Source organism: Meles meles, chromosome 12 (genome assembly GCF_922984935.1).
Source record: "Meles meles chromosome 12, mMelMel3.1 paternal haplotype, whole genome shotgun sequence".
NCBI classification, from domain to species: domain Eukaryota; kingdom Metazoa; phylum Chordata; class Mammalia; order Carnivora; family Mustelidae; genus Meles; species Meles meles.
Window position 1 is genome coordinate 20,421,091 of NC_060077.1, and position 23,842 is coordinate 20,444,932.

General features: G+C 61.8%; 1 protein-coding gene across 6 annotated transcripts in view; it reads right to left on the reverse strand.

The window, feature by feature from the left end:
- Positions 1–263: 263 nt before the first annotated feature.
- GALNT9 (polypeptide N-acetylgalactosaminyltransferase 9) overlaps positions 264–23,842 on the reverse strand; it is a 72,025-nt gene continuing 48,446 nt past the window's right edge. For all 6 annotated transcript variants that reach the window (XM_046025832.1, XM_046025833.1, XM_046025838.1 and 3 more), the window contains 5 exons: positions 9,014–9,199; positions 6,243–6,380; positions 5,221–5,316; positions 3,077–3,244; positions 264–1,219 (listed from right to left, as the gene is read on the reverse strand). In XM_046025832.1, coding sequence (XP_045881788.1) covers positions 1,073–1,219; positions 3,077–3,244; positions 5,221–5,316; positions 6,243–6,380; positions 9,014–9,199 — 735 coding nt within the window. In that variant the 3' untranslated portion in view covers positions 264–1,072. The remainder of the gene's footprint in view (positions 1,220–3,076; positions 3,245–5,220; positions 5,317–6,242; positions 6,381–9,013; positions 9,200–23,842) is intronic.

Consider the following 23,842-nt stretch of genomic DNA (forward strand, 5'->3'; position numbering starts at 1 on the left):
GGCCTCGGGGTGCAGCCAGTAGTAGAAGGTGCTGGTCCCTATCAGGGAGCAGCTAGTGTTGGCGCGCACGGAGTCTGATGGGGGACGGGGACAGGCACAACTGTGTCCAGCTTCCCTCCCAGGGCCCTGCAGTGTCCGCTGCAGTCACGGAGCACGGTCCTGCCCAGAAACGACGGTCCTGTCATCTCGGAGCCCCCGGGACAGCCTCTGCGCTCCTGCCCTGGAGCAAGAAGGCTGTGCCTGCCAATGCATAAACACATGTGTGTGGCTATGTGCCAATAAAACTTTATTTATAAAAACAGGTGCAGGGCCGTTGGTCATCATCAGCTGAGCCCTGCCTCAGAGCAACGAGGGAAGGCTCCTGGCCCCAGGCGAGACACTGGAACAGGGGCCCCGACCCCGGATGACCCAGCAGCTGGGACTCCTGCAGACGGGACGAGCTCTGTCCCATTAGCTCTGCGCTGCGCTGGATCGAAGCAGCACAGTCTCCTTGTCTCCCCAGCTGGGGAGTCGTGGGGACCACTGCGCCATGGCTCCCGGCTCCCGCTCCCCAGCCTCGGAGAGGGCACTGCTCTGCTCTCCTGGGTCTTGCCCTAAAGACCAGAAGACGGAAGGGGCCGCAGTTCTGCCCGGAGCGGACGGGAGCTCGGCCACCCTCTGAGTTCACGGGGGTCATTTCCGTGAGGGGGGAATGGACAGGGGGCTTCAGCACATGCACAGTAGGCCGTCCCGGCGGCCTGGACAGGAATACCGTAGAAAAGGCACGTGATTTGGAGCTGGAGTTGGCTTCAGGGTCTGTGCTCCTGGAGAGGTGGCCAGTCCCAGCCTCTGCCTCTGGAGTGCACAGGGAGGCCCCCGCTGTCCCAGGATCATGGCCTCATGGCCTGCGGGCAGCCGAGGTGAGGTCCCGGCTGGGGATGGCACAGGGCACGGCTGGGGCCCTTTGGGTTCCAGTGGCGCGATAGGCGGGAGGGGCCCAAGTCCCAGCACCCGGCCCAGCCGGGGAGCCCGCCGCCTTCCCCAGGTGTTCAGGGTCTGCGTCAGGGAGGGGTGCGGGGTGGGGGGCTGGGGGTCAGTGCCGCCCGTGCTTGATCCAGTTCCTGATGGTCCACTTCTGCCCCGAACACCTCTGCACCACCAGCCGCAGCCCGAAGTTGGCGTCCTTGGACATTTCCACCTCCAGGCACCTGCCGGTGTCCCGGCTCACGATGGGGCCGCTCTGCGGGGAGGTGCCCCAAGTCAGCATGGATGCCCAGGGCTCCCGTCCTGAGAGCATCTCGGGAGTGGGGGTGATGACAAGCCCCACGCAGGTCACTGCATAACCACCCGCGACTCGGGGGAAGGTCCCCATCCCTCTGCCCCTTTCCCGTTCTTCTGTTCCCCCTAGTTCCTCTGCCTCCTGTCCCTCTGTCCCCTCCTGGTCCTCTGTCCTCAGGCATCTCCATCCTATCACCCATGTCACCTGCCTGCCTTGCTCCTGGGGAGTGACTAACACAAGGGAGATGGGGCCCCTCAGATGGAGGGCTCCCCCGGGTGCTTCCCACCTCCTGTCATGTCCAATTTGCCCACTGGTCACCCCTGCAGGCCTTCTGGTCCCCCAGACTCTGGCCCAAGCCTGAGAACCCCAGGACGGTACACTATGCACTCTCCATTCTTTTTCAAACAGGTCCTTCTTGCTGTCTCGACCCCAACCGGGCCTCCTAGGGACCTCTGACCCTTACAGGCTATGCCTGAATCCATGACAGCTCATTCCACAGCCTCTCCTGCAACCAGAAACCCCCAGACCCCAGTGTGGAAGGCAGGGTCCACAGTGTTTATTTGTCATGAGTCTGCTTGGTGGGACCAATGGCAGAGAGCGTGTGGGGATGAAATTGGGGGACGGAGACAGATATGTCTCCCAGAAGACACCTGCTGCCCATGGCGGGGAGGGGAGGAGCTCAGGGTGTGGGCCGGATGGTCAGGGGAGGCTGGAAGCGGGTCCCCAGGTCTCAGAGTCCCAAGAGCCTTGCAACAGAGTAGCATGGGCGGAGAGTTCTAGACAAGCAGGTCAGACACACCGAGTCCACACCCCAAACCCGGCGATGTGACCTTAGGGTCTGAGCAGCCATGACTGGACAAGGAGGTCACAGCAGAGCAGGTGGCCCTCCTCCCCTGTGGTTGTCCTCGCCGGGGGAGAGATGTGGAGACAGGGAGGGGGACACAGCAGGTGGTGGGAGGAGGGACGGAGCCTGGGGAGGCTAGAGAGGCAGAAAGGATCCTCCCGCCCCCAGAGCCCGCAGCCGGAGCACTGCCCTGCAGAGCCCGGTTTCACACGGAATTGCCGCTGCACGAAGACAGCGAGAGCGTGCGTGTCTGTGGTCGTTTGCGGCAGCAGCCCCGCGAGACAGCGGGGATTTCGGACCCAAGCGGGTTTTAGGGAGAGGGGTCGGGTGCTGCTCAGGGCTGGAGGGAGATAGGGGCTCCAGGCGAGGTCATGCGAGGACGCGTCCTTGGCTGAGCTGGGGGGACACATGGGAGGCCATACCATGGAGCATGAGCCAGTGGAGGCGACGTCTGGTCGCCCAGAGAAGGGTGTGTGGTACCAGGATGGACGCAGTGCAGGGGTGGGGGGAGGGGAGCTGAGGGAGGACAGAGGGCAGGAGGGGCTGTGGAGGGGGCTGTCGGCAGGAATGCCAGCCGCGCAGAAGGACAAGCAGGAGTCCGCCCACAGGCGGCCCAGAGCCAGCGGGGCTGGGAGGTGCTGGAGGGCCCCTCCCTGGGTGCGGGCGGCACCCTAGGGATCAGTGTGGGGTTCCTACCCAGACACCCCCCCATGCACCACGGAGGCCGCCCGAACGTTTGCTCTGGGGCTGGAACTGCTCACCCCTCGTGCCCGAAGCCCCAGAACCCCACAGGGGCTGGTTCCAGCAGAGCTCAGCCGGCAGCCACTACGAGGCCGTCTGGGGGTTGCCCACACCGTGTCTTCCATCTAAACCCCGTCCCTGGGGGACCGACGAGGCAGGAGTGCGGAGCCGCCGCAGCGATGTGACCGGACCGGCGGGCCCCTCCCCACCGCTGGCCCCGCAGCCCCCCTGACCTGGGTGAAGTCCCACAGCCGCTGCGCGGGCCGGGCCACGTCCTCGCACTTTTTCAGGGCAGGTGCACGGGTCCTGCCGTCGTCCACCAGGCACTTGGAGTCGGGCAGGAAGGCGGTGGAGCCCAGGGGGCCCAGCTGCAGCAGCCCCTCGGCGCTGTACCGCACCAGCTAGGAGAGGACGTGGGCAGCCCGGGGTCAGGGAACGGAGCGGGTGGGGCACCCCTGGCCGCCAGTCCGGCCTCTGGAGCTTCCTTGGGGAGGGCCAGGCCCAGGGGGAGTGGGGAGGGTGCACAGGGAGCCCACCTGCGGACGCCATCCAGACCGCCCTGCTCCCCCAGCCCCTGCCGCCCCCCAGGGCTCCCCAACAGCACTGCCTCAACCTCCTTTCCAGAACTTTCCTCGGACCCCGATTGTTGGAGAGAGAATTTTACACACCCCCTTAGGGTGCCCCCTCACAGAGCCACGAGGTGAGCACTTATTTCCACGGGGAGAGCAGCCCCAAGTCCACGCACGCCTGGATCCTACTTCACACTGTTCGCAAACCACCACGGAAAGAACAAGCAAGCGCTCAGGAGGAAAACCCGCCCTAGAGGTCCTGCCGCTCCGGCTGGCTGCGCGGCCTGGGGCAAGTCACGTGACCCCTCCCTGCCTGGGATGCTGGTCTGGAAGCAGGTGGTCCCAAGGGCACCTGCCCAGGGGTGACGGTGGGGATCCAGGGGACACGACCCAGAGGTGCTCAAGAGTAGTGCGAGCTCGTCCACCAGCAGGTGTTGCCGCACCCCTCCCCCTCCCATCCCTCCTCTTCCCTCTGACCGAGCACGCGTGCACACACACGCGTGCACACATGCCTGTGCGGCCAGTGTGTGCACGGCGGCTCCCCACTGAAGGCTAGGTGTTCCCGCACAAGCCGCCACGCTGCCTCCCACCCTGCATGCCCCGCAGCGGGGACTTGGGTCCCCCAGGAAGGCTGGGGGTCTGCAGTCTCCCCTGGATCTCTGTGTCTGGCTCTCCCGGGGTGCCTGCCCTCAGAACTGGGCAGCCTGTGCGGAGGCCACGTGTGGAGGGTCCGAGGCCCCCTGAGCTGAGGGCCAGTGCGGCTCACCGGCCAGGGGAACAGGGGCCGGGGCTGCTCGAGCCGAGACTGCACATGTATGAGCCACATCTAGAGGGGTCTCCCACCCGTCTAGAGGGGTCTCCCAGGGCACATGGTGTGCGGCATCTCTCCTCACACTGCGGGACTCTGGGGGAACCTCAGTCTGCCTGGTCACCTTCCGTGGCTGCTCACTGGCTGTGTTCAGAGGACCCGGCAGGACGGGGCCTCTCACGTGGGCTGCGGCCCCAGAATGGCCTCTGACCAGCCCGGTGGATTCCTTCCCAGAGGCCACGTTTGACTCTGTGATGCGTGATGGGTGATTCTGTCTTCTTTGCATGGCGGGGGTCCTGGGACGATGCGCGGGAGGTGGGGGCACACCCTCCGCCCCAGCCTCACAGGCTGGGTGCTCACGCCCGAGATGCACCGCCGGGCGGGCAGTGTGGACGGGGCATCTCTCAATGCCCAGGCCTGGCACAGGTCCCCGTGCGTTTCCACTGGAGGGATGTGTGTGAGTGAGGCTCAGCCCCGCAGAGTGCTTGGAGTGGAGCAGAAAATCACTTGGGGAAAGTCCTCTGGGGCTTAATTTTAAACGACACTAACGCTCCTTCTGGAGAAGTGTTGTCTTTACCAGCCGGGATTCACGGGGACCAGAGTCCTAACCCAGAGCTCTCAGAAAACACACCTGTCCCTGGGCCATCTGGTTCTCCGGGAGGCCTGGCGTCTGGACGTGGGTGTAGACCTTTTTAAAGCCCCATCCCTGGGGAGGAGCTCAGCATCAGAACCAGGGCTGACCCTTCTTCTAGGCAGCGCTTCTGGTTCCGTCCACAGGGTGGCAAACGTGTTCTTCCCACACGACCCACCTTGGCCCGCACGATGGCCCTGACGGGTTTTCACCCCAGCTGGCTGGACAGAGACGGAGGCAAGCAATGTGCCGTGCCTGCCCAAGGTCTGCTGGGCCCCAGAAGCCCTGCTCTTAGTCCCCCAGGGCGGGCCCTGCCCGAGGATCCCCACGCTACCCCGAGAGCCCACTCACAGCCTGCCGCGCCCCTACCTGGGAGGACATCCCATGGCAGGGGTAGAGGATGGCGCGGTCATCGTCTTCCGCTCCCTGGTCCAGGCAGTAGCCGCTGGCTTTGCTGTTTCTCACCTACAGCCAGAAACCAAGGGAGAAACCCCATGGTGGGGGGTCCCTGAGGTCAGGGCAAGGCCACCCCGTCCCCACTCAGGGGCAGAGGGCCCCGCTGGGCGGCCAGCGCCTCGGGAAGGTGTGCGCTGTAGTCCCGGCCAGCCAGGACTGTCCGCCCCGGACACCCCTTTGCCCAGCCTCCCGCTGAGCACTCGCCCAGGGCCGGCATGCTGGTGGGGGTGCTGGGTTCCCCAGACAGCTGGAGCCCCGAGGGAAGGGAGGCCGCCCCCCCAGCACAGACCAGGGTGACAGTGTGTGTGGGGGGGCTCAGCACCCTCTTACCAGCTTCAAAGAGACCTGTGTGTGTAGTCGTGCACGCGAGGGCTGGCGTGACGTGCGTGTGTCTGTGCAGCGGCTGTCTCATGCTGTTTGCACTTACACGCGTGCACTGTGCCTTCTGAACACAACGGTTTACGTGAGTGTGTCAGTGTGTCCGGTAAGGGAGCACCTGCTGACGTGGCAGCTGGTCTGGACGAGGGTGTCTGCACGTCTCTGTGCACAGGCAGGCACCTTTGGGTTTGTGCACACGAGTGAGCTCTATCAGAAACTGTGTGCACACGTAGAATTTCATGTGAACGTGCACTTGTACACATGTGTGTACAGACTCTAACGTATTTGTATGGATCCGCGTGCACACACGTGAATATGTGGGCACACTCGCGCGTGTATTGCGCACACGTGTGTGCAAATGCATGTACGTGTCTCCGCATCTACTAGCGTGTGCTTCTGTATGCACGTACACGGGTGGGTCTGCGCTCGTCCTCTGCTAGGCGCCAGGTACGCATGAACGTGCCCGCGCCTGTGCCCACTGCCGTCTATGCCCGGGAGCCCTCATGTGGGTGTGGGTGAGGGTGCGGGCCGTGGGCCCCTCCCGGCGGAGGCGGTACCTCTCCGTACGTGAGGGTGTCGTTGTAGGTCCTCATCTCCGGGTACACGTTCTCCAGGTACCACTTAAAGCTGCGGCATTTCAGCCGCTGGCGCAGGGCCAGCCGCTCAGACACGTCCCCGATGTCCACCCCTGGGTTCTGTGAGGGGGAAGCGAGGCAGGAAGGGAGCCGGTGTGGAGAAGTGCCCACGACCCAGGTCTCTGCCCAAGACGGGGGAGCCCCAGGCCCTGGGAGCAGCCCCACCCCTCAGGGTGTGACTAGGGGTGGCCTCTGCCTCCTTGCTCCAGGGACCCTTGGCCAAGCTGCTCCGGGTGCTCCGGGAGGGAAGGGTCTGCTTCTCCAGCCTGGACGGATTGTCCCTGGCTGTGGGCTGGCTCATCCACAGGCTGCACACTCCAAACAAAAGACTTGCCCTTGGCCCACCCCAGGGCGGGGGGGTGGTGACCTCCAAAGTCTTGGAACGTCCTGCATGGTTAGAGTGTGGTTGTTTATCTGGGGTCTAGGTCAGAGAGTCACGGCTGGAGGGTGATGTATGGGGGGGGCTTTGGGCTGTGGTGGGCTCTCAGCTTGACTTCTGCAGGGGCTAGAGACTGTCAGCCCCGTGGGAGGCTGGCCATGTGTGGATGGAGAAACAGAGGCTTGGTGGGCGTCCCTGGTCAGCGACATGCTGTGCACAGTGTCACACGGCATCACCGTGAGTGGTAAGTGCTGTCTGTCCAACCCCCAGGAGTCTGTATCCCTCACTCAAGAACCCGCAACCCTGAGCACAACAGCTTTGCTGGTTCTGGGTCCTTCTAGCCCAACACTGAACCTGAGGTGGCCTTGGGGCCCCTGAGGTGGCGGTGGGCACAAGCCTTTTGTGGGTGTGAGTGGGCTTGAGCAAGCGCCTTCCCCTAGCCAGTGGGCTCGGGGCGCCCCTATCAGCCGTGGCAGGCGTGCTGCCCTTGGGGGCCCCCTCTCCCTCATCCGTGTGATGGGTGTGGCCACAGAGGAGCCCCTTCCAGCCTTCCCTCCAGTATCGGGTGAGCCGTGGGTGTGGAGGGCCCCCAGAGGGCCCTGAGAATGTGATGTGGGAGGGCATCTGCTGGGTTGTGGCTCAGAGCTGGTGGCCCCTCCCCCACATGTGGCCTGCACCCGGGTTCCCTTTCAAGTAGTAATGGGTACATTTCGGAATCAGTCACCTTGGTGGACAATGAGGCTTTACGAGAGATGGTGAGCCCTCCTTCTGTGTCTGATACGTGTGTGCGTGTTTGCATCCAGTCCTCATTCGCTAGAAACTGCTGCATGAGGGGCCCGTGGGGAAGGAGGTCAGGCTTGAGCAGCTGCTGGTCGCTCCTCAGAGGTACGGTGTGAGCTGGTGACCCAGCCGGGCGCCCTAGCAGCCTCAGCCAAAGGCTGGGCACGCCCCGCCGGGGGTGTGGTGGGCTGGCTTAGGAGGCGCAGAGAGAAATGCATAGAACAGACGTGAGGGCTGTTTCTGTGACTTCTGTACGAGTCTGAGGCTCTGCATGTCGACAGGTGAGCGCATGGACACAGACGCACACATGTGCACAGGGTCTGACAAGGTGAGCTCTTACTGGGGCTGACTCAGAAGTCATTTCCAGCCTGGGCGCAGCAGGGAGCTAGAGCCTGGCACTCGCCCATCCCCGGGAAGCAGCATGGGAGTGAGGGCTGGTGGCGGAGCAGGTGGGGGTGGCGGGGGGTACCCCATGTAAGGGGCCGCCTCTCTCAACACCTGCCCTCATTACTGTCACGGAGGCAGGGAGCCCATGTTTTAGGTTCCCAAGAAAAACCAGAATAGGGGCTATCTTTGGGAAATCAGCTGATCACCAAGTAAATCGAAAGCCCAAACAGCAACCCCTAACTAGATGTGGCTCGAAACTGCATGGACCAAAACCAAAGGCACAGGGAGCACCCCTGGCATCTGCGGTGGGTGGGGGGTCCACCAACGGCAGCCATGCACACCCCGGAATGCGAGTCGGCCACAGAACGGAAGAGGCGAGGTCACACGCGGACCGACCCTGAGAACCTGAGACGTCAGACACAACAGGGGCAACGCTGTAGGGACCCGTTTGTGGGATGCGTCCAGAACGGGTACATCCAAAGACAGAGCAGGCTGCTGGCTCTGAGGGCTGGGAGTGGGCGAACAGGGAGCTAGCCGCTCATTGGGCACAGCAGCTCTTTCTGGGGTGGTCTTTGAAACTAGGTAGTGTCGATGGCTGTCTGGCTCGCGCGTGCTCAGTGCCAGGAACCGCGCGCTTTGAAAAGGTCCAAGTGGCAGAACTTAGATCACGTGTATTGGCCGCAAAACCCAAGGAGACCCCCACATGATGTGCGGGCTGACCGGCGGCGCGCTGGGGCTGCGCGGCGCCAAAGGACCGGCTGCGTGGCGGGTGTGCTGCCTCGCCCACACATTTGTGGGTGCGTTTCTAGGTGGATGATGTCAGCACCAAGTGCAGCCAGTGGGGAAGAGCCAACCCTCACTTCCAGCCATCGGCAGTGCCTCCTACCAGGGAAAACATTCATCAAAAAGCGTGTGTCACCTAACCCACTGGGCCCGCGTTCAGAGAGCCCTGTCCTAGACCGGCCCCACACGGGGCAGAGGTAGGGGGTACCCCAGGCTGCCTGCCATGTGCCTGTTCTCTGGCTGGCTCAGCTATGCGGTGGCCCCAACCCCTCCAGCTCTCCCAGCCCACTCCGCGCCTTGGCCCCGCCTTCTCTCCCCTAGCCCCGCCCCTCCCCTCGGCCCCGCCCTCTCCTGCCAGGCGTACTGTCATAGGGATGTTCCAGGCCATGTACACGTGGGACTTGAAGCTGTCCATCCACACCTCAGCTGCCCGCAGGGCGTTGCGCTTGGCATAGTAGTCGATGTCATTGTTGTAGGGCTTCTTGGTGCGCTCGATGTGGGCCACGCGGGAGCAGGGCAGCACCTCCATGCTCCCGCCACACTGCCACACCTGTGGGGGGAGACCAGGGCGGCTGGGTGGCCCACGTCCCTACTCACAGGCCCCAGGACACGGGTTCCAGAAGGCGCCAGCCTGGTCTTGTTCCAAGGAAGACGGCCCAGGAGGAGCTGTCCAGGGCATTAGGCTAAGTGTCCCAGAGCCTGGGCACAGGGCTGCCACCCTGTTGGGTTTCCTACCCAATTCCATTCCCCACCCCACCCCCAGGCCTGTTCGGTGCAGGGGGCCTGGTCCCAGGGGGCTTTACACACCAGCAGCTGCCCCCTGCCGGGGGGACAAACCCACAGTCTAGTTTGAGAAGAGCACGCCAACCTCCCGCACAGCTCGATCCAGCACTCACCCCACAGAACCCTGCCTCGAGCACTCTTACAGCTGCTTCCTCGACAACAAAACCCCCTGAAGAGCCTCACTCATGATGCCCTTGACATGTGCCCTCGTCTGTCTTGTCTCAGCGTGCTGCCCGACCTTCCTGACAGCTTTCCAGGCTGTCTCTCCTTCCTACAGAGCCCCGTCCTTGTTCAGGCATAATGACAGCGCGGACCCCCGCCTCCTCCCTCGCCTGACGTCACCTTCGGGAAGCAGAGGAAGGTGGGGGAACCCCACAGCTGAGGACTGGGGCCCCTCCTGATGTCACCCACAGCCGGAACGCGTCATATCTGCGCGGGTCGGATGCCCTACATGTCGGGGCAAGCTATGGGATCTTCACGGTCTGGGCTCACAGAGGCACAAATTCCCAGCACACAGTCACCACCATCTCTCCCTGCTTCGCTCCCAGCCTGCCCACACCACCCCTCTGCAGCCCGTGAAGAGCCCAGCGCACAGCTCCTTCACGAAGCTGGTGCAGACCCTGCCCCTGGGACGAGGGCGCGGGCTCAAGTTCGCTTCTTTGTGTTGAGCGACGGGATGAGAGGCTGCACTGTGTCCTGCTTCCACAGCCTGGTGCCGGGAGGACGTGGAGGGGGACACTTATACCACTTCTGCTCACAAGCCTCCGGCTGGACTGCCAGGGCGCTGGGAACACAGGTGCACATGTGGTGAGCCAGGAATCTTCCAGAAGGCCAACATGGAGGTGTAGGGACAGTGCTGTGCTTCCTGCACCCTCCTATGGTGGCCACCGCCTCCCTCCATCTCTGGAGGGACCGCCACGCTCAGCTGCTGTTCCTGCCGCTGGCCCTGTGCTCCCACAGCTCCCAGGGCTCTCCAGCTTCACCGTTCTCTCTCCCTCCCCATGGCCCCAGGGCCTGTGCACCTGTTCTGCCCTCTGGGGGCACGCCATCCCCTGATTTCTGCGCCAGGCTGCCCACAAGCCTTTGCTCAGATGGCGCCCTTCATGGCGCCCTCCTCACCCTCCCATCTGAAGCTGCAGCCCCTCAGAGCTCCTGGTTCCCCTGGTCTGTCCTTCCCACTAATGTGTGAGCTCCAGGACCACCGCCCCACCTGCCACTTTCAGAACACAACTTGTACCACGGCCGGGGCTCAGGGAACAGTTGTTCAATGAATGAATGCATTCCCTCTTAGGGGTTTGCTAGCAACTGCCAGCCCTGTGCTGCCCAACAGAATCCCACAGGACCTGGGCAGTCAGGCATGATAGCCACAGCCATTCGTGGCCACTGCGCCCTTGAAATGTGGCTGGCATGGCTGGCTTGGCCGAGGAGCTGGTGTCTTTATTTTATTAGATGTTAATTAATTTGGAATTGATTTACACAGCCGCATGTGGCTAGCACAGCCATGCGACGGGACGGCTGGACAGGACTTACCACATCTGGCTCAGCGATGTCAAGCTTTAGTCATGTGAGGACGGCTCATGTGGGCTTTTTGGGGAGTTCAGGGCCCTTCAGCTCCCCACCACTTTGTTGGGTGAACCTGGCCTCGGAGGGAGGGAAGGGTGCCGTGGCAGGGCGCTGTGTGGCCCCCGAGCCAGGACATCGTGTGCAGGAAGTGAGCAGGCAAGCTCAGCCTGGGGGTTCTGGGCACGACCCCGTGGGCAACTTCTGTGGGGGGCAGGAGGAGGTAGGGTCGGTGGGGGCATTTCTATGTGGAGGTGCAGGATCACAGCTCCCAACCCTGACTCAAGTCGCATGTTCCCGGCCCCTCTGCGGCTAGAGGGGACCTGCCAGACTGTTCTGGCCTTTGAGATGAGGCGGGGCTTTAGGGAGGCTATGATTTGTGGACGAGAGGTCCAGGGGGCGGCAGCCGTCTCGTGGCCATGACGCAGCCCACACGAGGCTCGAGGTCTATACACCAAGGACGGCCAATGGAAAGTTAGAGCCTATCAGCTGTCAGCTTTGTGAGAGGCCTGGATCCCCCCCGGTCCAGCTTCCCGTAGTGGGATTTCTGTCCCTACGTTCCCAGCACAGGAAGCTGGACTAGGATGTGCCGCTGGGAGGTGCCGTGGGGGTTAATGTCGTTCTCATTACCGAGGTACTGTGCGGTCATGAGACGGGTCAAAGGTCACACGGCAGCTTCATGGGCGGAGGGGGGACAGGGAGCCGGAACTATTGCGTGACCCCCAAAGCTGCCTCTTCACCCAGAACGGAGGGGCAGAATCACAGGGGCTGGATGTGACCGTCACACCCACCTCGCGCCTCAACCACTAATTACTTCAATCAGCTTGCTTAATTGGCACCCAAACAGAAACAGCAAACACAATGGGAGGACCAGGTGTCAGGCCTGCCGGCAGCTGCTCAGGGGCGGGGGATGCCCTCCGCACCCCCAGATCAGAGCTCCTCCGACGTCGAGCCCGCGTCTGATGGAGGGTTCCAGAACTGTCCTCCGCCCTTGCAGGCGAGACCTACTGCTTAAACTGTGATGGGTCAGCACAGATGCAAGGGAGGGGGGCTCAAATGGGCCCCGCTGCCGCTCTTGGGTGGTGTGAGCCCGCAGGGCCGGGACCGAGCCCCACGGGGGCCTGGCCACCACGGTGCCTGCACATCGGGACACATGCAACAGCTAAAGCAAGGTGCCCTGTGTCCTGCTTGGTTCTCTGTTCTCTTTGTGCCCCTATGAACAAAACGACGCTTTTGTGGAGGGCCCCGCTATCTGCGCCGGCGCAGAGAGGGAGGACCGGCACCGCGGCGTGGCTCTGCCCTGGCCTGTAGGGCTCCGGGAGGAGGCTGTGCCTGCCGTCATCTTTATGGAGATGTTTTCTGGACCCTGACTTCATTTAATTTGCACTCGGCCGCCCAGCAGCCAGAAGCGTGGCACCCGCCCCTCAGTGATGCTGTACTTCTCAGGGTGCCCTGTCCGTCCTCACCGGCCCTGAGCTGACCGGAGAAGGGACACCTCGGCCCAAGCTCACAGAGCGGGGCCTCCGGAGAGCTGCTGTCGGCCAGCCGGGGACAGGAGCCCCAGACGTTGCTAGCCATCAGAATCTGTGGGAGGAATTCAGAATCCTGTAGTTCAAGCCTCACACCTGATCGACCGCATCAGGCACACCCACACTCACACACGCACTCACATGCACACACGTGCACACTCACCCCTCCCGGTCCTTCCTGTGTCTGTCTCAGCCCCACCGGGAGCAGCCCTCCCGCCTCGCAGAGTGGACACTCAGGCGGCCACCGGGGCCTCTGCATTCTCCGGGCGGCATGGGAGCCCTGGGCCCAGCTCACTGGCCTCCAGGAACAGAGGCCACCCCACATAACAGCACAGCGGCGGGGGAGATGCCCGAGTTAGAAGATTGGGGCCTCCTTGGAGACCTGAGACTCTCGAGGCCTTCTGAGCTGGCCCTGTGCAACATTGCTGTGGTCTCAGCAGGGGGCGAGGCAGTAGGGGTCCTGACGCCCCCTCCCCTGACTCACAGTGGCCCCCATAGGCCTCACCACCTCTCCGGGAAGACCTAGTTGGAAATACTGGTCACAGGCAACCAGCTCTGGCCAAACTGAACTCCTAGAGGTACTGCGGGTGGGGGTGCACGGGAGAGGGGTCCACGGGAGAGGGGTCCATGGGAAGAGCAGTTGGTGTCGAAGCCAGGGGTGCACAGAGCAGCTCCTGGATACTCAGAGCAGCCTGGGCCTGAGAGCAGCACAGTCAGCCCGGCCCCCGGGTCTCCTCCATCAGAATCTGCACCGTGACCTTGCAGAGAGCAGTGGGAAGGGGTCCAGCCCATGGAGATCACGCTGGGGAGGAAATGCCACACAAAGGCACTGGGGTTTGCAGACCCAGGTTGTCGCAGCACCTTCTCAGCCACTGTGACAGAACGGAAGTCATTAGGCTTCACCCATGATCTACCCAAGATCCTCACCTCTTTCTCAGAGCATGTGCAGGTGGCACAGAAGGGACTTTCAGGGACAAAACCCGTCCCTTGCTCTGGGCTGCACCACAGTGTGTGCAGATACACTCAGCGTCCAAACCAAGGCTGGGCGGAGTGCGTCTCCGTGCGCCCTGATGTGAGCTCAGGTAGGAAGGACTTTCTGAGCCCTCAGCTCCCGGTGACACTGTTTCTTTGGTAGCTGCCTTGACTGAGAGTGTGCCATAAACCCTCCTAAAGACAAGTCTTTCCCCACGTCCCTCCCAACCTGTCCTTCCCCCAACCATTCGTTCACCCACCCAGCCCCCCAGCCAGCCATCCACTTGCTGTCCTCCCGCTGCTCCCCCATCTATCCATCTACATCCATCCATCTGTCCACCTGTCCATCCATTCGTCCATCATCTACCCTCCACTTACCACCCACCCATCCATCCGCCCTGGTCCAAACAACCCCGCCGGATATCCGGGTATAGTACACGGCTGTGCATGAAGACAGCACACAAGCAGAGAGGTAAGCAAGCTCCGCCTCCCAGCCCAGACCTCCAGGCCACATGCTGGAAGCTGGCAGGACCAAGGCATCTGGCCCCATAGGACATCTCACTGGTGCAAAGCCACCAGATGCCTGGCCGCCATCTTCCTTTTGGTCGTGCGGAATCTCCCCCTCCAACAAAGAACCACGGCCTCATACTCAGGAGAAAACTGTGTGTATGATTTCTGCAGATTTTGCATCTGAATCTAACTTTAAAAATTTACAATCTGCTCGATGTCCTTACAGCGTGGGCCCAACCCAGCCACGGGCTGATGCCTGCCCCTCACCACCAGGACCCTCACTCTGCAGGAGCAATCCAGTTTCAGGGCAGACAGACAAGTCCCATCTCCCAGGGTCCAGCTGGGCTCAATCCATCCATTTTTGACAAGAAAACGTCTCTCTCGGGGATGATCTGTGCATACGCATACATGCCCCAACACAGGTGCTCCCAAGTCCCATTCTCGGCGCCAGACCCCGGAAGCTTCCGAGCTGGGCCTTCATTCCAAGCTCCTGCCGTTTGTTTTCCTGAACATCGAACCCCAAACAAACAAGAAGTTAAAAAAAAAAAAAATGGTTTCCTTGCTTCCAAACGAGTGGATCTCAAAACGGGATACCAGGCCGGCAGGGGCAGCCTTGCCCGGGGTGCTCTGGAGATGGGGGTGGTCACTGCTGCAGACCTCTGAGTCGGAAACTCTGGGGTCAGCCCGGGCCGGCGGCTGCATTTTAACAAGGCCTCTGGGGGGTTCTGATGCTCATGGAGTTTGGGGGCCGCTGTGCTAAGTGCCTCCCTCCCCTCCGTCTGCCCTCTGGGCACCTTGGGCGTTGGGCACAGTCCTCTGTCCCATGGACACTTCTTGAAGGCGGGACTGCGTGTCCTTGCACGTTCTGTCCTCCAGCAGGGGTGAGGCTGTGCCTCCTGGGTCACGCCCCCGCACCGGCCCAAGTCAGAGCCCCCTACAGCTGGATGAACAACGGAGGAGGTGGGGAGAACCCCACGGACGTGGAGCTCTTCCCTGTCTCCCCCCAAACACACAGAAACGGTAGCTACATTATTTAAAAGTTAAAAGCACATATGGCTCCCCGCCTCGAGGAAGGAGCGGACACGGGCTGGCGTGTGGGGGCCAGAGATCTGGGGTGTGGGCGCCTGAGCCTAACAGAGGGCCAGGGACTGAGTGCGGGGTCCCGCGTGAGGCCTGGGGCTGGACTGGGCACCCCGACCGTGACCAAAAGCTGCTCCCCGGCCGCAGCCAGACCTGGCGAGACAGGAGGAAGCAGAGACGCACAGCCCCGGGAACTAGGAGACTCGTGTGACAGCTGGCCATGGGTCTCAGGGTGAGAGCTAAGCCACTCTGCTTTGAGCCAGGGTCTGGGGGGCCGGCACCTGTAATCCGAAACTTCCACGCAAGGACGGGTAAGCATGAAGGTACGATGCCCGCGAGCGCTGGGATCTCACAGATGTGCCAAACGCACAAGGAAAACCCAAGCCCGGAGGAGTCAGCCCCCAACCCCAGATGGGGTTCATGGAGGAGAGGGAACCGGCAGAGGGGGACGTGCGCAGACCGTGAGGCCTTCCAGAGAGGACAGAGCGGGGGCAACCAGCCATGGAGAGAGGAGAGCACAAGTTAAAACAGCCTACGAGTGGCTGCAGGTGACCAACAGGAACACAACGTGTCACACACATGAAACACACCCTCAGTGCAATGGAAACAGGGGCTTGCACAGTTGTCTGGACATGGTTGAAGAGAGCTCTTGTTCACTGGACGTGGGGCTGAGGCGATCACCCAGGACGCGGGGCCCATCAGGGCAAGGACGGCCCGCCAGCTATGCGGCTGGACCCCCGGGCCGTGAGGTCACGTGCCAGGAACACCGGATTTGTGAGAAGACATCAGCCATGGTCAATGGCGTCTACCAGGACCTGAGGAGAAGACAGGGCAACGAATGCACGGGCGGGAGGGGGTCGGGGACCTGGACGGTACCCTGGCCACTCCTGGTGGCATGCTGACTGCGGCAAGCTCGAGACGTACACAGACAAAGCAGGAGAGGCTCGGTGTTTCTAACGTCCATGTGAAAGAGAGAACACAAGATCAGAGCCACAAAAACTCTACAGCGATGACAGGGAAAGACGTACTCGCCGGCACCACCTGACCCACGATGCGGGAGCGAAAGGACAGGTGTGCGTGCCCCGATGGCACTGGGGTTGTGCCCGGCGGCGGGGAAGGGTGGCGTATTTGATGAATGCAGTGAGAAGCCGGGTCTGCTATTTTCAAACAACAGAAGGAAAGATCACAACCTTGCTTGGATAGAACATCCATCCCAAGTGGATTCAAGCCTTTACTGTGGAGAAGGGACAGCTGGTGTCAGAAGGAGCTGCGGCCGAGCGGCTGCTCAGACGGGGCTCTCTGAGTGGGACGGCGAAGGCGCGAGGATGGGGTACACGCGTGCTGACATGGTCTCTGTCTGCGAGAGGCCGGCGGCACAAGGGATGAGCGGGACAGCACCTGCATCACACCACACAGGGCCAGTGTCCCTAAAATCAACTGGAAACAAGGAACGCCACCAGAACCCACTGATAAAGGAAGAAAAACATACGGTCAACACACGTACGGAAAACGTCCACGCTCATCAGCAAGTGAAAAATGCAAATTAAGCCAACAAAGACGTTTCCTTTGTGCCTGCCCTCTTGGCGAAAAAAGTAACAATATTTATTTCCATAGCGCGGTGTCCTATTCAGGCCTGGAGACTCTCTCCCTCACGCGCGGTGGCTGAGAAGATGTGCACAGACTGACACATAGACACACACTCACGGGCACACACACAGGGCAGTGGGGCCGGGACGGGGATTTGGCGAGAGCTATCAAATGCCCTGAAAACGGGCATTCCGTCCGGCAGTGATCCTGTCTCCAGACATCCATCCTGGGGGAGCAGCTGAGCCGTGAAGCGGACACCGGGCACTGACTTCCATGTGGCACAAAGTAGCAGAGCCTGCGGACAGTCTGGAGCGCACGTAAAGCCCGGGAGCCCTGGGCGGTGAGCCCGGCGCTGTCCCAGGCTTGCAACTGTGACGGCATCCGGGGCAGCGTTCCTGTGTGTGCACGCGCACGGCGGGGGGCAGCGTTCCGCGTGTGCACGCGCATCAGGGGGCAGCGTTCCCGTGTGTGCACGCGCACCGGGGGGCAGCGTTCCAGTGTGTGCACGCGCATTGGGGGGCAGCGTTCCCGTCTGTGCACACGCATCAGGGGGCAATGTCCCCGTGTGTGCTCGTGCATTGAGGGGCAGCGTTCCCGTGTGTGCACGCACATCCGCAGGCAACGCTCCCACATACATAAACCATCTCTGAAAGGATGCGCCTCTGGACGCCGGCAGGGAACTACCGTGACTTTCCTTCTGTCCTGGTTTGCTTACTTCAGGGTTTTCCTAACAAGAACTGGTTTTCTGAAGGAGGGGGAAGCGGTGTTCAGAAGCACACCGTGTGTCATCATTGTTACAGTCACTGTGAGCCCTCATTCAGGCGCTGTGAGCTTCTGTTTCACCAAATCCGCGCCAGCCCTGCAGGGCGGCACACCTGCCCACGACAGACGGAGAAACGAAGCTCAGAGAGAGGGCTACTGGCTGGCTGGCAGAGGGCTCTCTGAAGGGTTTTTCCACCGAGACGTCCAAGTGGACGGAGGTGCTCCCCTGGCCCAGAGGTCTGACCCTCTGCTCGGGGGGACTTGGCAGGCAGTGGGGAGTGGACTGTGGACTGTGTCCCGTGGGCTGTGGGGAGCAGGAAGGCACCCTCGCTGTGCTAGGCAGACCCACCGCTTGCAACTAGAGCAACCCCTTCCTGAAAGTCGCTAGAGCAGGACTTCACTATCAGATCCCCATACTCCCCTGTGCCCGCTGCCCGTGGAAGAGCATCCAGGACCGGCCCCAAGCACTCCCTGCACCCTCTGACATCCGGTGGCAGTGTGGTCACACATCCCTTGAGCCCTCCTGGAGTGACCGCACCGCTCCGCCGCTCTGGCGAGACAGGAGCACATCTAACTCCCCTCTGGGACGACAAGGAAAGTCCTGCCACCCAGCCCCCAGGGGGTTGACACCCATGCCCCATTGAAAAGGCCGGGTCTGAAGGCGTGGTGGACGCCCCCAGCACTGTGAAGGCTTTCCCATTACACCACGGAGAAGCAGCGAGTCCAAGAGTCTCCAAATAGGCAATGATTTCCAGCTTGCGTTCTGCTGATGGCTCTCCCAGACGGGACACACACCGCTTGGATTTGGCTTGACCTTTATTAGCCTAATGGAGGCTATGGATTCATCTCCCCTAATGGCTTCGTGAACTCTCGCATTAGGGGAGGAACTGCTGGCATTTCTACAATCACAGAAGTGGAATGTGGCCCTAGGACCACAGAATTACTCCTCTGAGTGGGCCGTGCTCCATGGCCACCTTGCCAAGGATGGACCAGAAACAGCGTGGCTGCAAGGTGCATCTGTGCCGGAAGGTGGGAGAAAGAACGCGGGGCCATGGGCTGCCTGCGGTCTCTGCCATGAGGGCCATATGCCTGCCAGGCACGCTCCTGCCTCAGGGCCTTTGCACATGTCGCCCCCCCATTGCACATGCCTTTCCCCTCAGCTGCCTGGCTTGCTTCCTCTCCTCCTTCACACCTGCTCAGATATGGTGTTCCTGCCCAGACTATCCCATGTAAACCGACAACTGGCTGTCCCTCCCCTGCCTGTGTTTTTCCGCAGGTGCCACAGACAGCATGCCATGCACTGGATACACAGGCCTCAGGTGAGCAGAGACCCTGCGGAATCCCTAGCACCTGGGACTGCATGGGAGATGCCCATAAGAAATTGTTCCACAAAAGGACAGTTTGCTTTCCCTCGACGTGTCCCCACCCTGGGCTCTGGCGTCCAGCAGGTCACAGAGAGGCCCTCTCCCTCCCAAGTGATTCCTGTGTTCATTCACAAAGGCGTGGGACACGGACTTACAGGGTCACCCGCAGAAGCTAATGGATGTGAACGAGACAGGTGCAGGCCTGGCCTTTCCGGACTTAGTCCCAGTCCACTGGGGCAGGCAGGGGGAGGTGTCAACGAGGGGCCACGGACAGAGCTATGTTGTGGGAGGAGCATGCTGTGGGGCTGAGAGCTGGGTTTGGAAGCAGCAGGGCTGGAAGGGAACCCACCAGAGAGGGGCCAGCTGGGCCTGGCTGCAGGAGGGGAGGCCGGGCGGCTGACTGTGCGCCGAGGTGGGCGGGTGTTGGGCAGGGAGGCTGTGGGTCCCACGGATCAGGAGGGGGAGTTTGGGCTTTGTTCTCAGGGCGTGGGGAGCCCTGGGGCTCTGAGGGCTTGTGTAGGGAACAGATAAGAGGGACGGGGTGAGGCCTTCACAGACTCCCCTGCTCCTAGCCGTCAGCATCTCTATGGGGACAGTGGCAGGTTCCTGCTCTGGGGACACGGAGGGAGTGTGCTGGTCACCCTGCCTCGCCCCTCTGCGCCTGTCTCAGGCCCGTGGCAGGAGGGTTTTTGGGCAGACGCTGCTCTAAACCTGGGGACGGGGCCGGGGCCCCAGGTTGGCGGCGGGTGCGGGTGAGCCGCTGTCCCGACACCACCACCAGCTGATGGCGTCCGCCACGTCCCGACTGTGGAGGTGCTGGGGTGGGAGTGACTCGGGACCTCTGCGGCGGGCCTGCCTGCACCTGGGTCCTCCCCGCTGGCTCGTGTCATACTTACAATCTACCTCATCCTGCTGGGATGTTCCTGTTACCCGGGACACTACCTTGAACGCCGCAGCAACAGAAATAAAAAGGAACATGTATGCACGCACACGTCCACGCGGTTTGTATGTGTAAAACTACTTAACACATGTGAAGCGGTGCTGTGTGAGCACGTCCACCTCTAGCGTCTACACTGGCGTCTGCTCGTGTGTCTACACTGTAGTCATATCTGTATCCGTACCGTGTCCATGCCACGTCGCCTCCCTCTGCAAACCAGTCCGAGGCCCCCTGGCAGCCCTCCCCACAGCTGACAGGACCTGCACACCCCTGAGTCCGGAGCCCACCATGCAAAGTGGACACCGAGGTGGGGGACGTCCCGGTCCCACCCATGGTCACAGCACCGGGGCCTGATCACAGCTGGGCACTGGGGTGTCCTCATGCTGACACCCCTCTTCAAAGGTCCCAGAGGGCTCCTGTTTCTGCTAATGCCCGCCTCCCATGCCCCGTTGGCCACCCAGGTGAGAGCCGTCCTTCCCCCATCTCCCAACACCAAAACCAGCAGCGGCTGCTGGCTGTTACCTGCGGGCTGGGGGTGCTTTGCCCTTCTCTGTCACCCCGTGTCCTTGCATTTGCCACGCATCAACCCCACTTCTGGACGTCACCATGCAGACGCCCCCTCCCTGCGGTCACCACGTGTAGCCTCTGCTGGGCGCCCTCTTCCCAGTGGGGCGTCCCCATGCCACGGTTCCCCGACACGCAGCACTCCACCTGTCCTCCGGGAGAGCCTCCCTCATGGGACGTAGTTCCTTCCCCATTCCCTGACCTGCCGGATTCTCAGGGAGGACGTGCTGTCACAGTGACATCCAGGGACAGCTCCTCCCCACCCTCCGGCCAGTCTCTGCTCAGCTCCGTCCGGCTCCCAGGGGTCGCTATCTGAGCAGGACCTGGTTCCTGGCATCGTGGACCCCTGGTCTTGGGAGAACCACATCATGCCGGTGTGGGGAGCTCAGCCTGCCCTCCCTGCTTCCTCTGGGGATGGGTCTGTCCACCTCCCCTGCCCCTGTGTGTCCTCATCCTGGACCTCTCTGCTCTGTTTCTCCCTCCCTGTCCTGTTTCCCAGGCCAGCTTCTGCCCAACCCCGCAGGCCCCTCTGAAGCCACAGCCCCTGCCTGGCCTCCTGCCACAGCAGACTGACATTCCCTGCCTGGCCCACTGGGCTGGCTTGACCTCCCTCTGTCCCCCAGGGAGGGCCCTGGAGGGGGCTCTGCTCTGAGCGGAGGGAGGTCCTCAGGGTTGCACAGACCCTCCTTCCCTCAGCCCAGCCGGGCTTGCCTTGGAAGGAGAGAAGGGAGCAGAAAGTAGTCGGGGCTTCCCGCTGGCCCTGCATGGACACCTTGTTGTCCCTGCAACCCTAGCTGGATGGGGTCTCCCCAGCGCTGTTCCCCACCCTGCAGCTCCCCGGGCTCCTGCTCCCTCTACCCAGCCAAAGACGCAGGGGACAGCCGCAGCCCAGCTCCCCGGCCCCCTCGGAGTCTGCTGCACATGCCGACTGCTCCTAGGACCCCCGTGTGCGTGCGCAGACCCGTGGCGGCCTCCCCGGGGCTCCCAGCCCAGAGCACGGCCCACACTGAGCTCACGCCTCATGCAAGGATGGGGATCGTTAGCGAAGGATTCGTGTCCAATGACCAGCGCGGTCGAGAAAAGTCAGCGTACGGCAGAACCTGCCAGCGGAGCTTCCTGCTTCCGTTTCTAATATGCATGATTGAAAGTTGACTCTAAATTTTCTATTTAAAATTAGTCTGTGTCAGAGAATTAAAGAGAATGGCAAACATTTCTGAAATGCTTCGGAGAATCTGAGGTTTGGTAGACGTTCCAGGGATCAGATACGCTAGAACTTTCCAAGCACCTGGGGTGGGGTGGGGGGGTTTTGGCTGTGATATCAGACCTTCAAAGGGCTCGAGCAGGAGAGTAAACAGATTATATCATAAGTGTCATTTTAAAAGATTCAAGGGAATTTAATTAACTCAAGGCAGAAATGGAACTGATTGTTGTTTAACGGCATTTAATCTGTTCAACCTGAGTTAATCAAACATTAATCAGAGGGAAAGGGGAGGTGAGTGTTCTTACCGGATTAGATTTATAACTGTAATCATCGGGCCCGAGGTTTAACTTAAGAGCTTAAAGCAAACAGGTTTAGAAAGGAGTGACTTCTACAGACTGGGTGGCAAGTTTTCAAGCCCAGCCTTTGTCTCCGTGAGAAAAGACTCCATAAGCAAAGGCAAACAACGCCCCCCAGAAGCCCAAACCAGCCGCAGTGCAGCCCGCTGAGCCCCAGCCAGGCTCCCCACCCCCAGCTCTGCTCCTGGGCATTTGCGGGGTGCCGGCGCCCCGCTCCCCACTGGGTGTAACCCTCCGGGGTGGAGACCGGGGGTCGACATTTTAAGGAAGCCTTTGGAGGCTGGAGGTGCAGCCCGGGCCCGGGCCCCTGCCCACGGACAGCTGTCTGGTCATCCCGTCCCCGAGTCACAGTCCCAGACCCTCGAGGGCCTCCTGTCCCTGCTAGGCCCCAAGTGAAGTTTAGAGAAGCGCGGCTGCCGGGCTGTGGCTTCACGGCCCAAGCACAGCAGGCCCCAAGGTGGACACCGTGGCCCCTGAGAGGGGACCTGGTTCCCAAGCCCCACGAGCAGAGCCTCTCCACTGTCGGACCCATGACCTAGTTAACCAGCAGCGCCGAGGAAGGGGTCTGTGCCCTGGGGGAGAGTGGTGGGGCAGGAAGGAATGCCACCGGAGTAGGACATGGGGAGCAGAGGCAGGGCGGGGAGACTGGGTCACTGAGGGCCCAGCCCGTCCCCAGAAGCCGCGCTGGTTTTCAGGAGTGACGGCCTGGGCGCTGCAGGTCCCATGGCTTTGGAAAATCAGCCCCCCGGCCTTGCCGGGGACACCAGCCTTCGAGCACACTGTGCACTCCAAATTAAAACCTGATTCATTACTTTCAGATGGAAACGCAGCACTGAACCATTTTTTCTTGAAGCAGAGGAGAGTCAGCGCCCACGCCGGCCCCGTGGTGGGGAGGGACCCGGCCTCTACAAGCACCGGGCTCCAGGGGACAGCCGGTGTCTCCATCGCCACGGGGACCTCTCTGCCAGCCCAGCTGCTCAGGCCAACTACTAGCAAGGCAGCTCTGACCTCCCTGAGTGCTCACCCCACCCCCCCCAAGCAAACCCCGGAGGGGCGCTTCCTCAAGAATGCACCAGACCACGCAGGATCTCACCACCCCCTCCCTGGTCCCCGCCACCTCACCTCCCCACATCGCTCCAGAAGCCCCCACTCCCTCCACCCTGGAATCCCAGGGGCCAGAGGGACCCCAGAAACATGGAAGCCAAGCCTGTGCTCAGAGCCGCCAATGCCTCCTGGCTTCCTCAGAGCAGAAGCCGACCCTCTCCTCCTCCCCACTTCCCCTCAGCTCTAACTGCACACGTGTGTTTGCTTTTGGAGCGCATCAGGCATGCTCCTGCCCCAGGGCCTTTGCACTGGCCATCCCCTCTGCCGGGAACACCCTTCCCTTCCCCTGATCATCCACAGCTCCCTCATGGCACCTGGAGGTCTCTCTATAGATGTCCCTTCTCGGGGGAGGCTTCCCTGACTGCCACCTCTAAAACTGCCCCCTCCTCTGCGCTCCTGCCCCTCACTGCCTCCTTTCTCCATTTGGTGCTTCTCACTAAATGACACACTTTCTCTTCTCACCTCCTCGCTGGAAGGTGAGCTGCAGGGAAACAGGATCTACGCCATCTGTTCCCTCCGTAGCCGGAGGCGGGCGCAGAGCCGGCGCTCACAGAGCTGGTAAATGAGGCTCAGCTCCCTGCAGGCAACGTGGGCTCCGGGGAGGAGGGTCTCGCCCAGCGTTGGCAGGGAGCTGGCTCTCTGAGTGCTTCAGATCTCCAAAGCCGCCTGCTCAGATCTGTCAAGTGCTGGTTCTGAGGGCTGTCGGGCCGCTGCCCCTGAAGGGGACCTGTGTTCCCGCCACCGACATTCCCAAAGGCCTGAGCGACAAAGTGCCCTCCCTGGGGGGCAAGGTCAGACCTCAGCTTCGGGCACCCGAGACAGAAGAGCTCTGCCACCCCAGAGACCCGGATTTGCAACCAAGATTCTTCCAGAACTTTCTATTA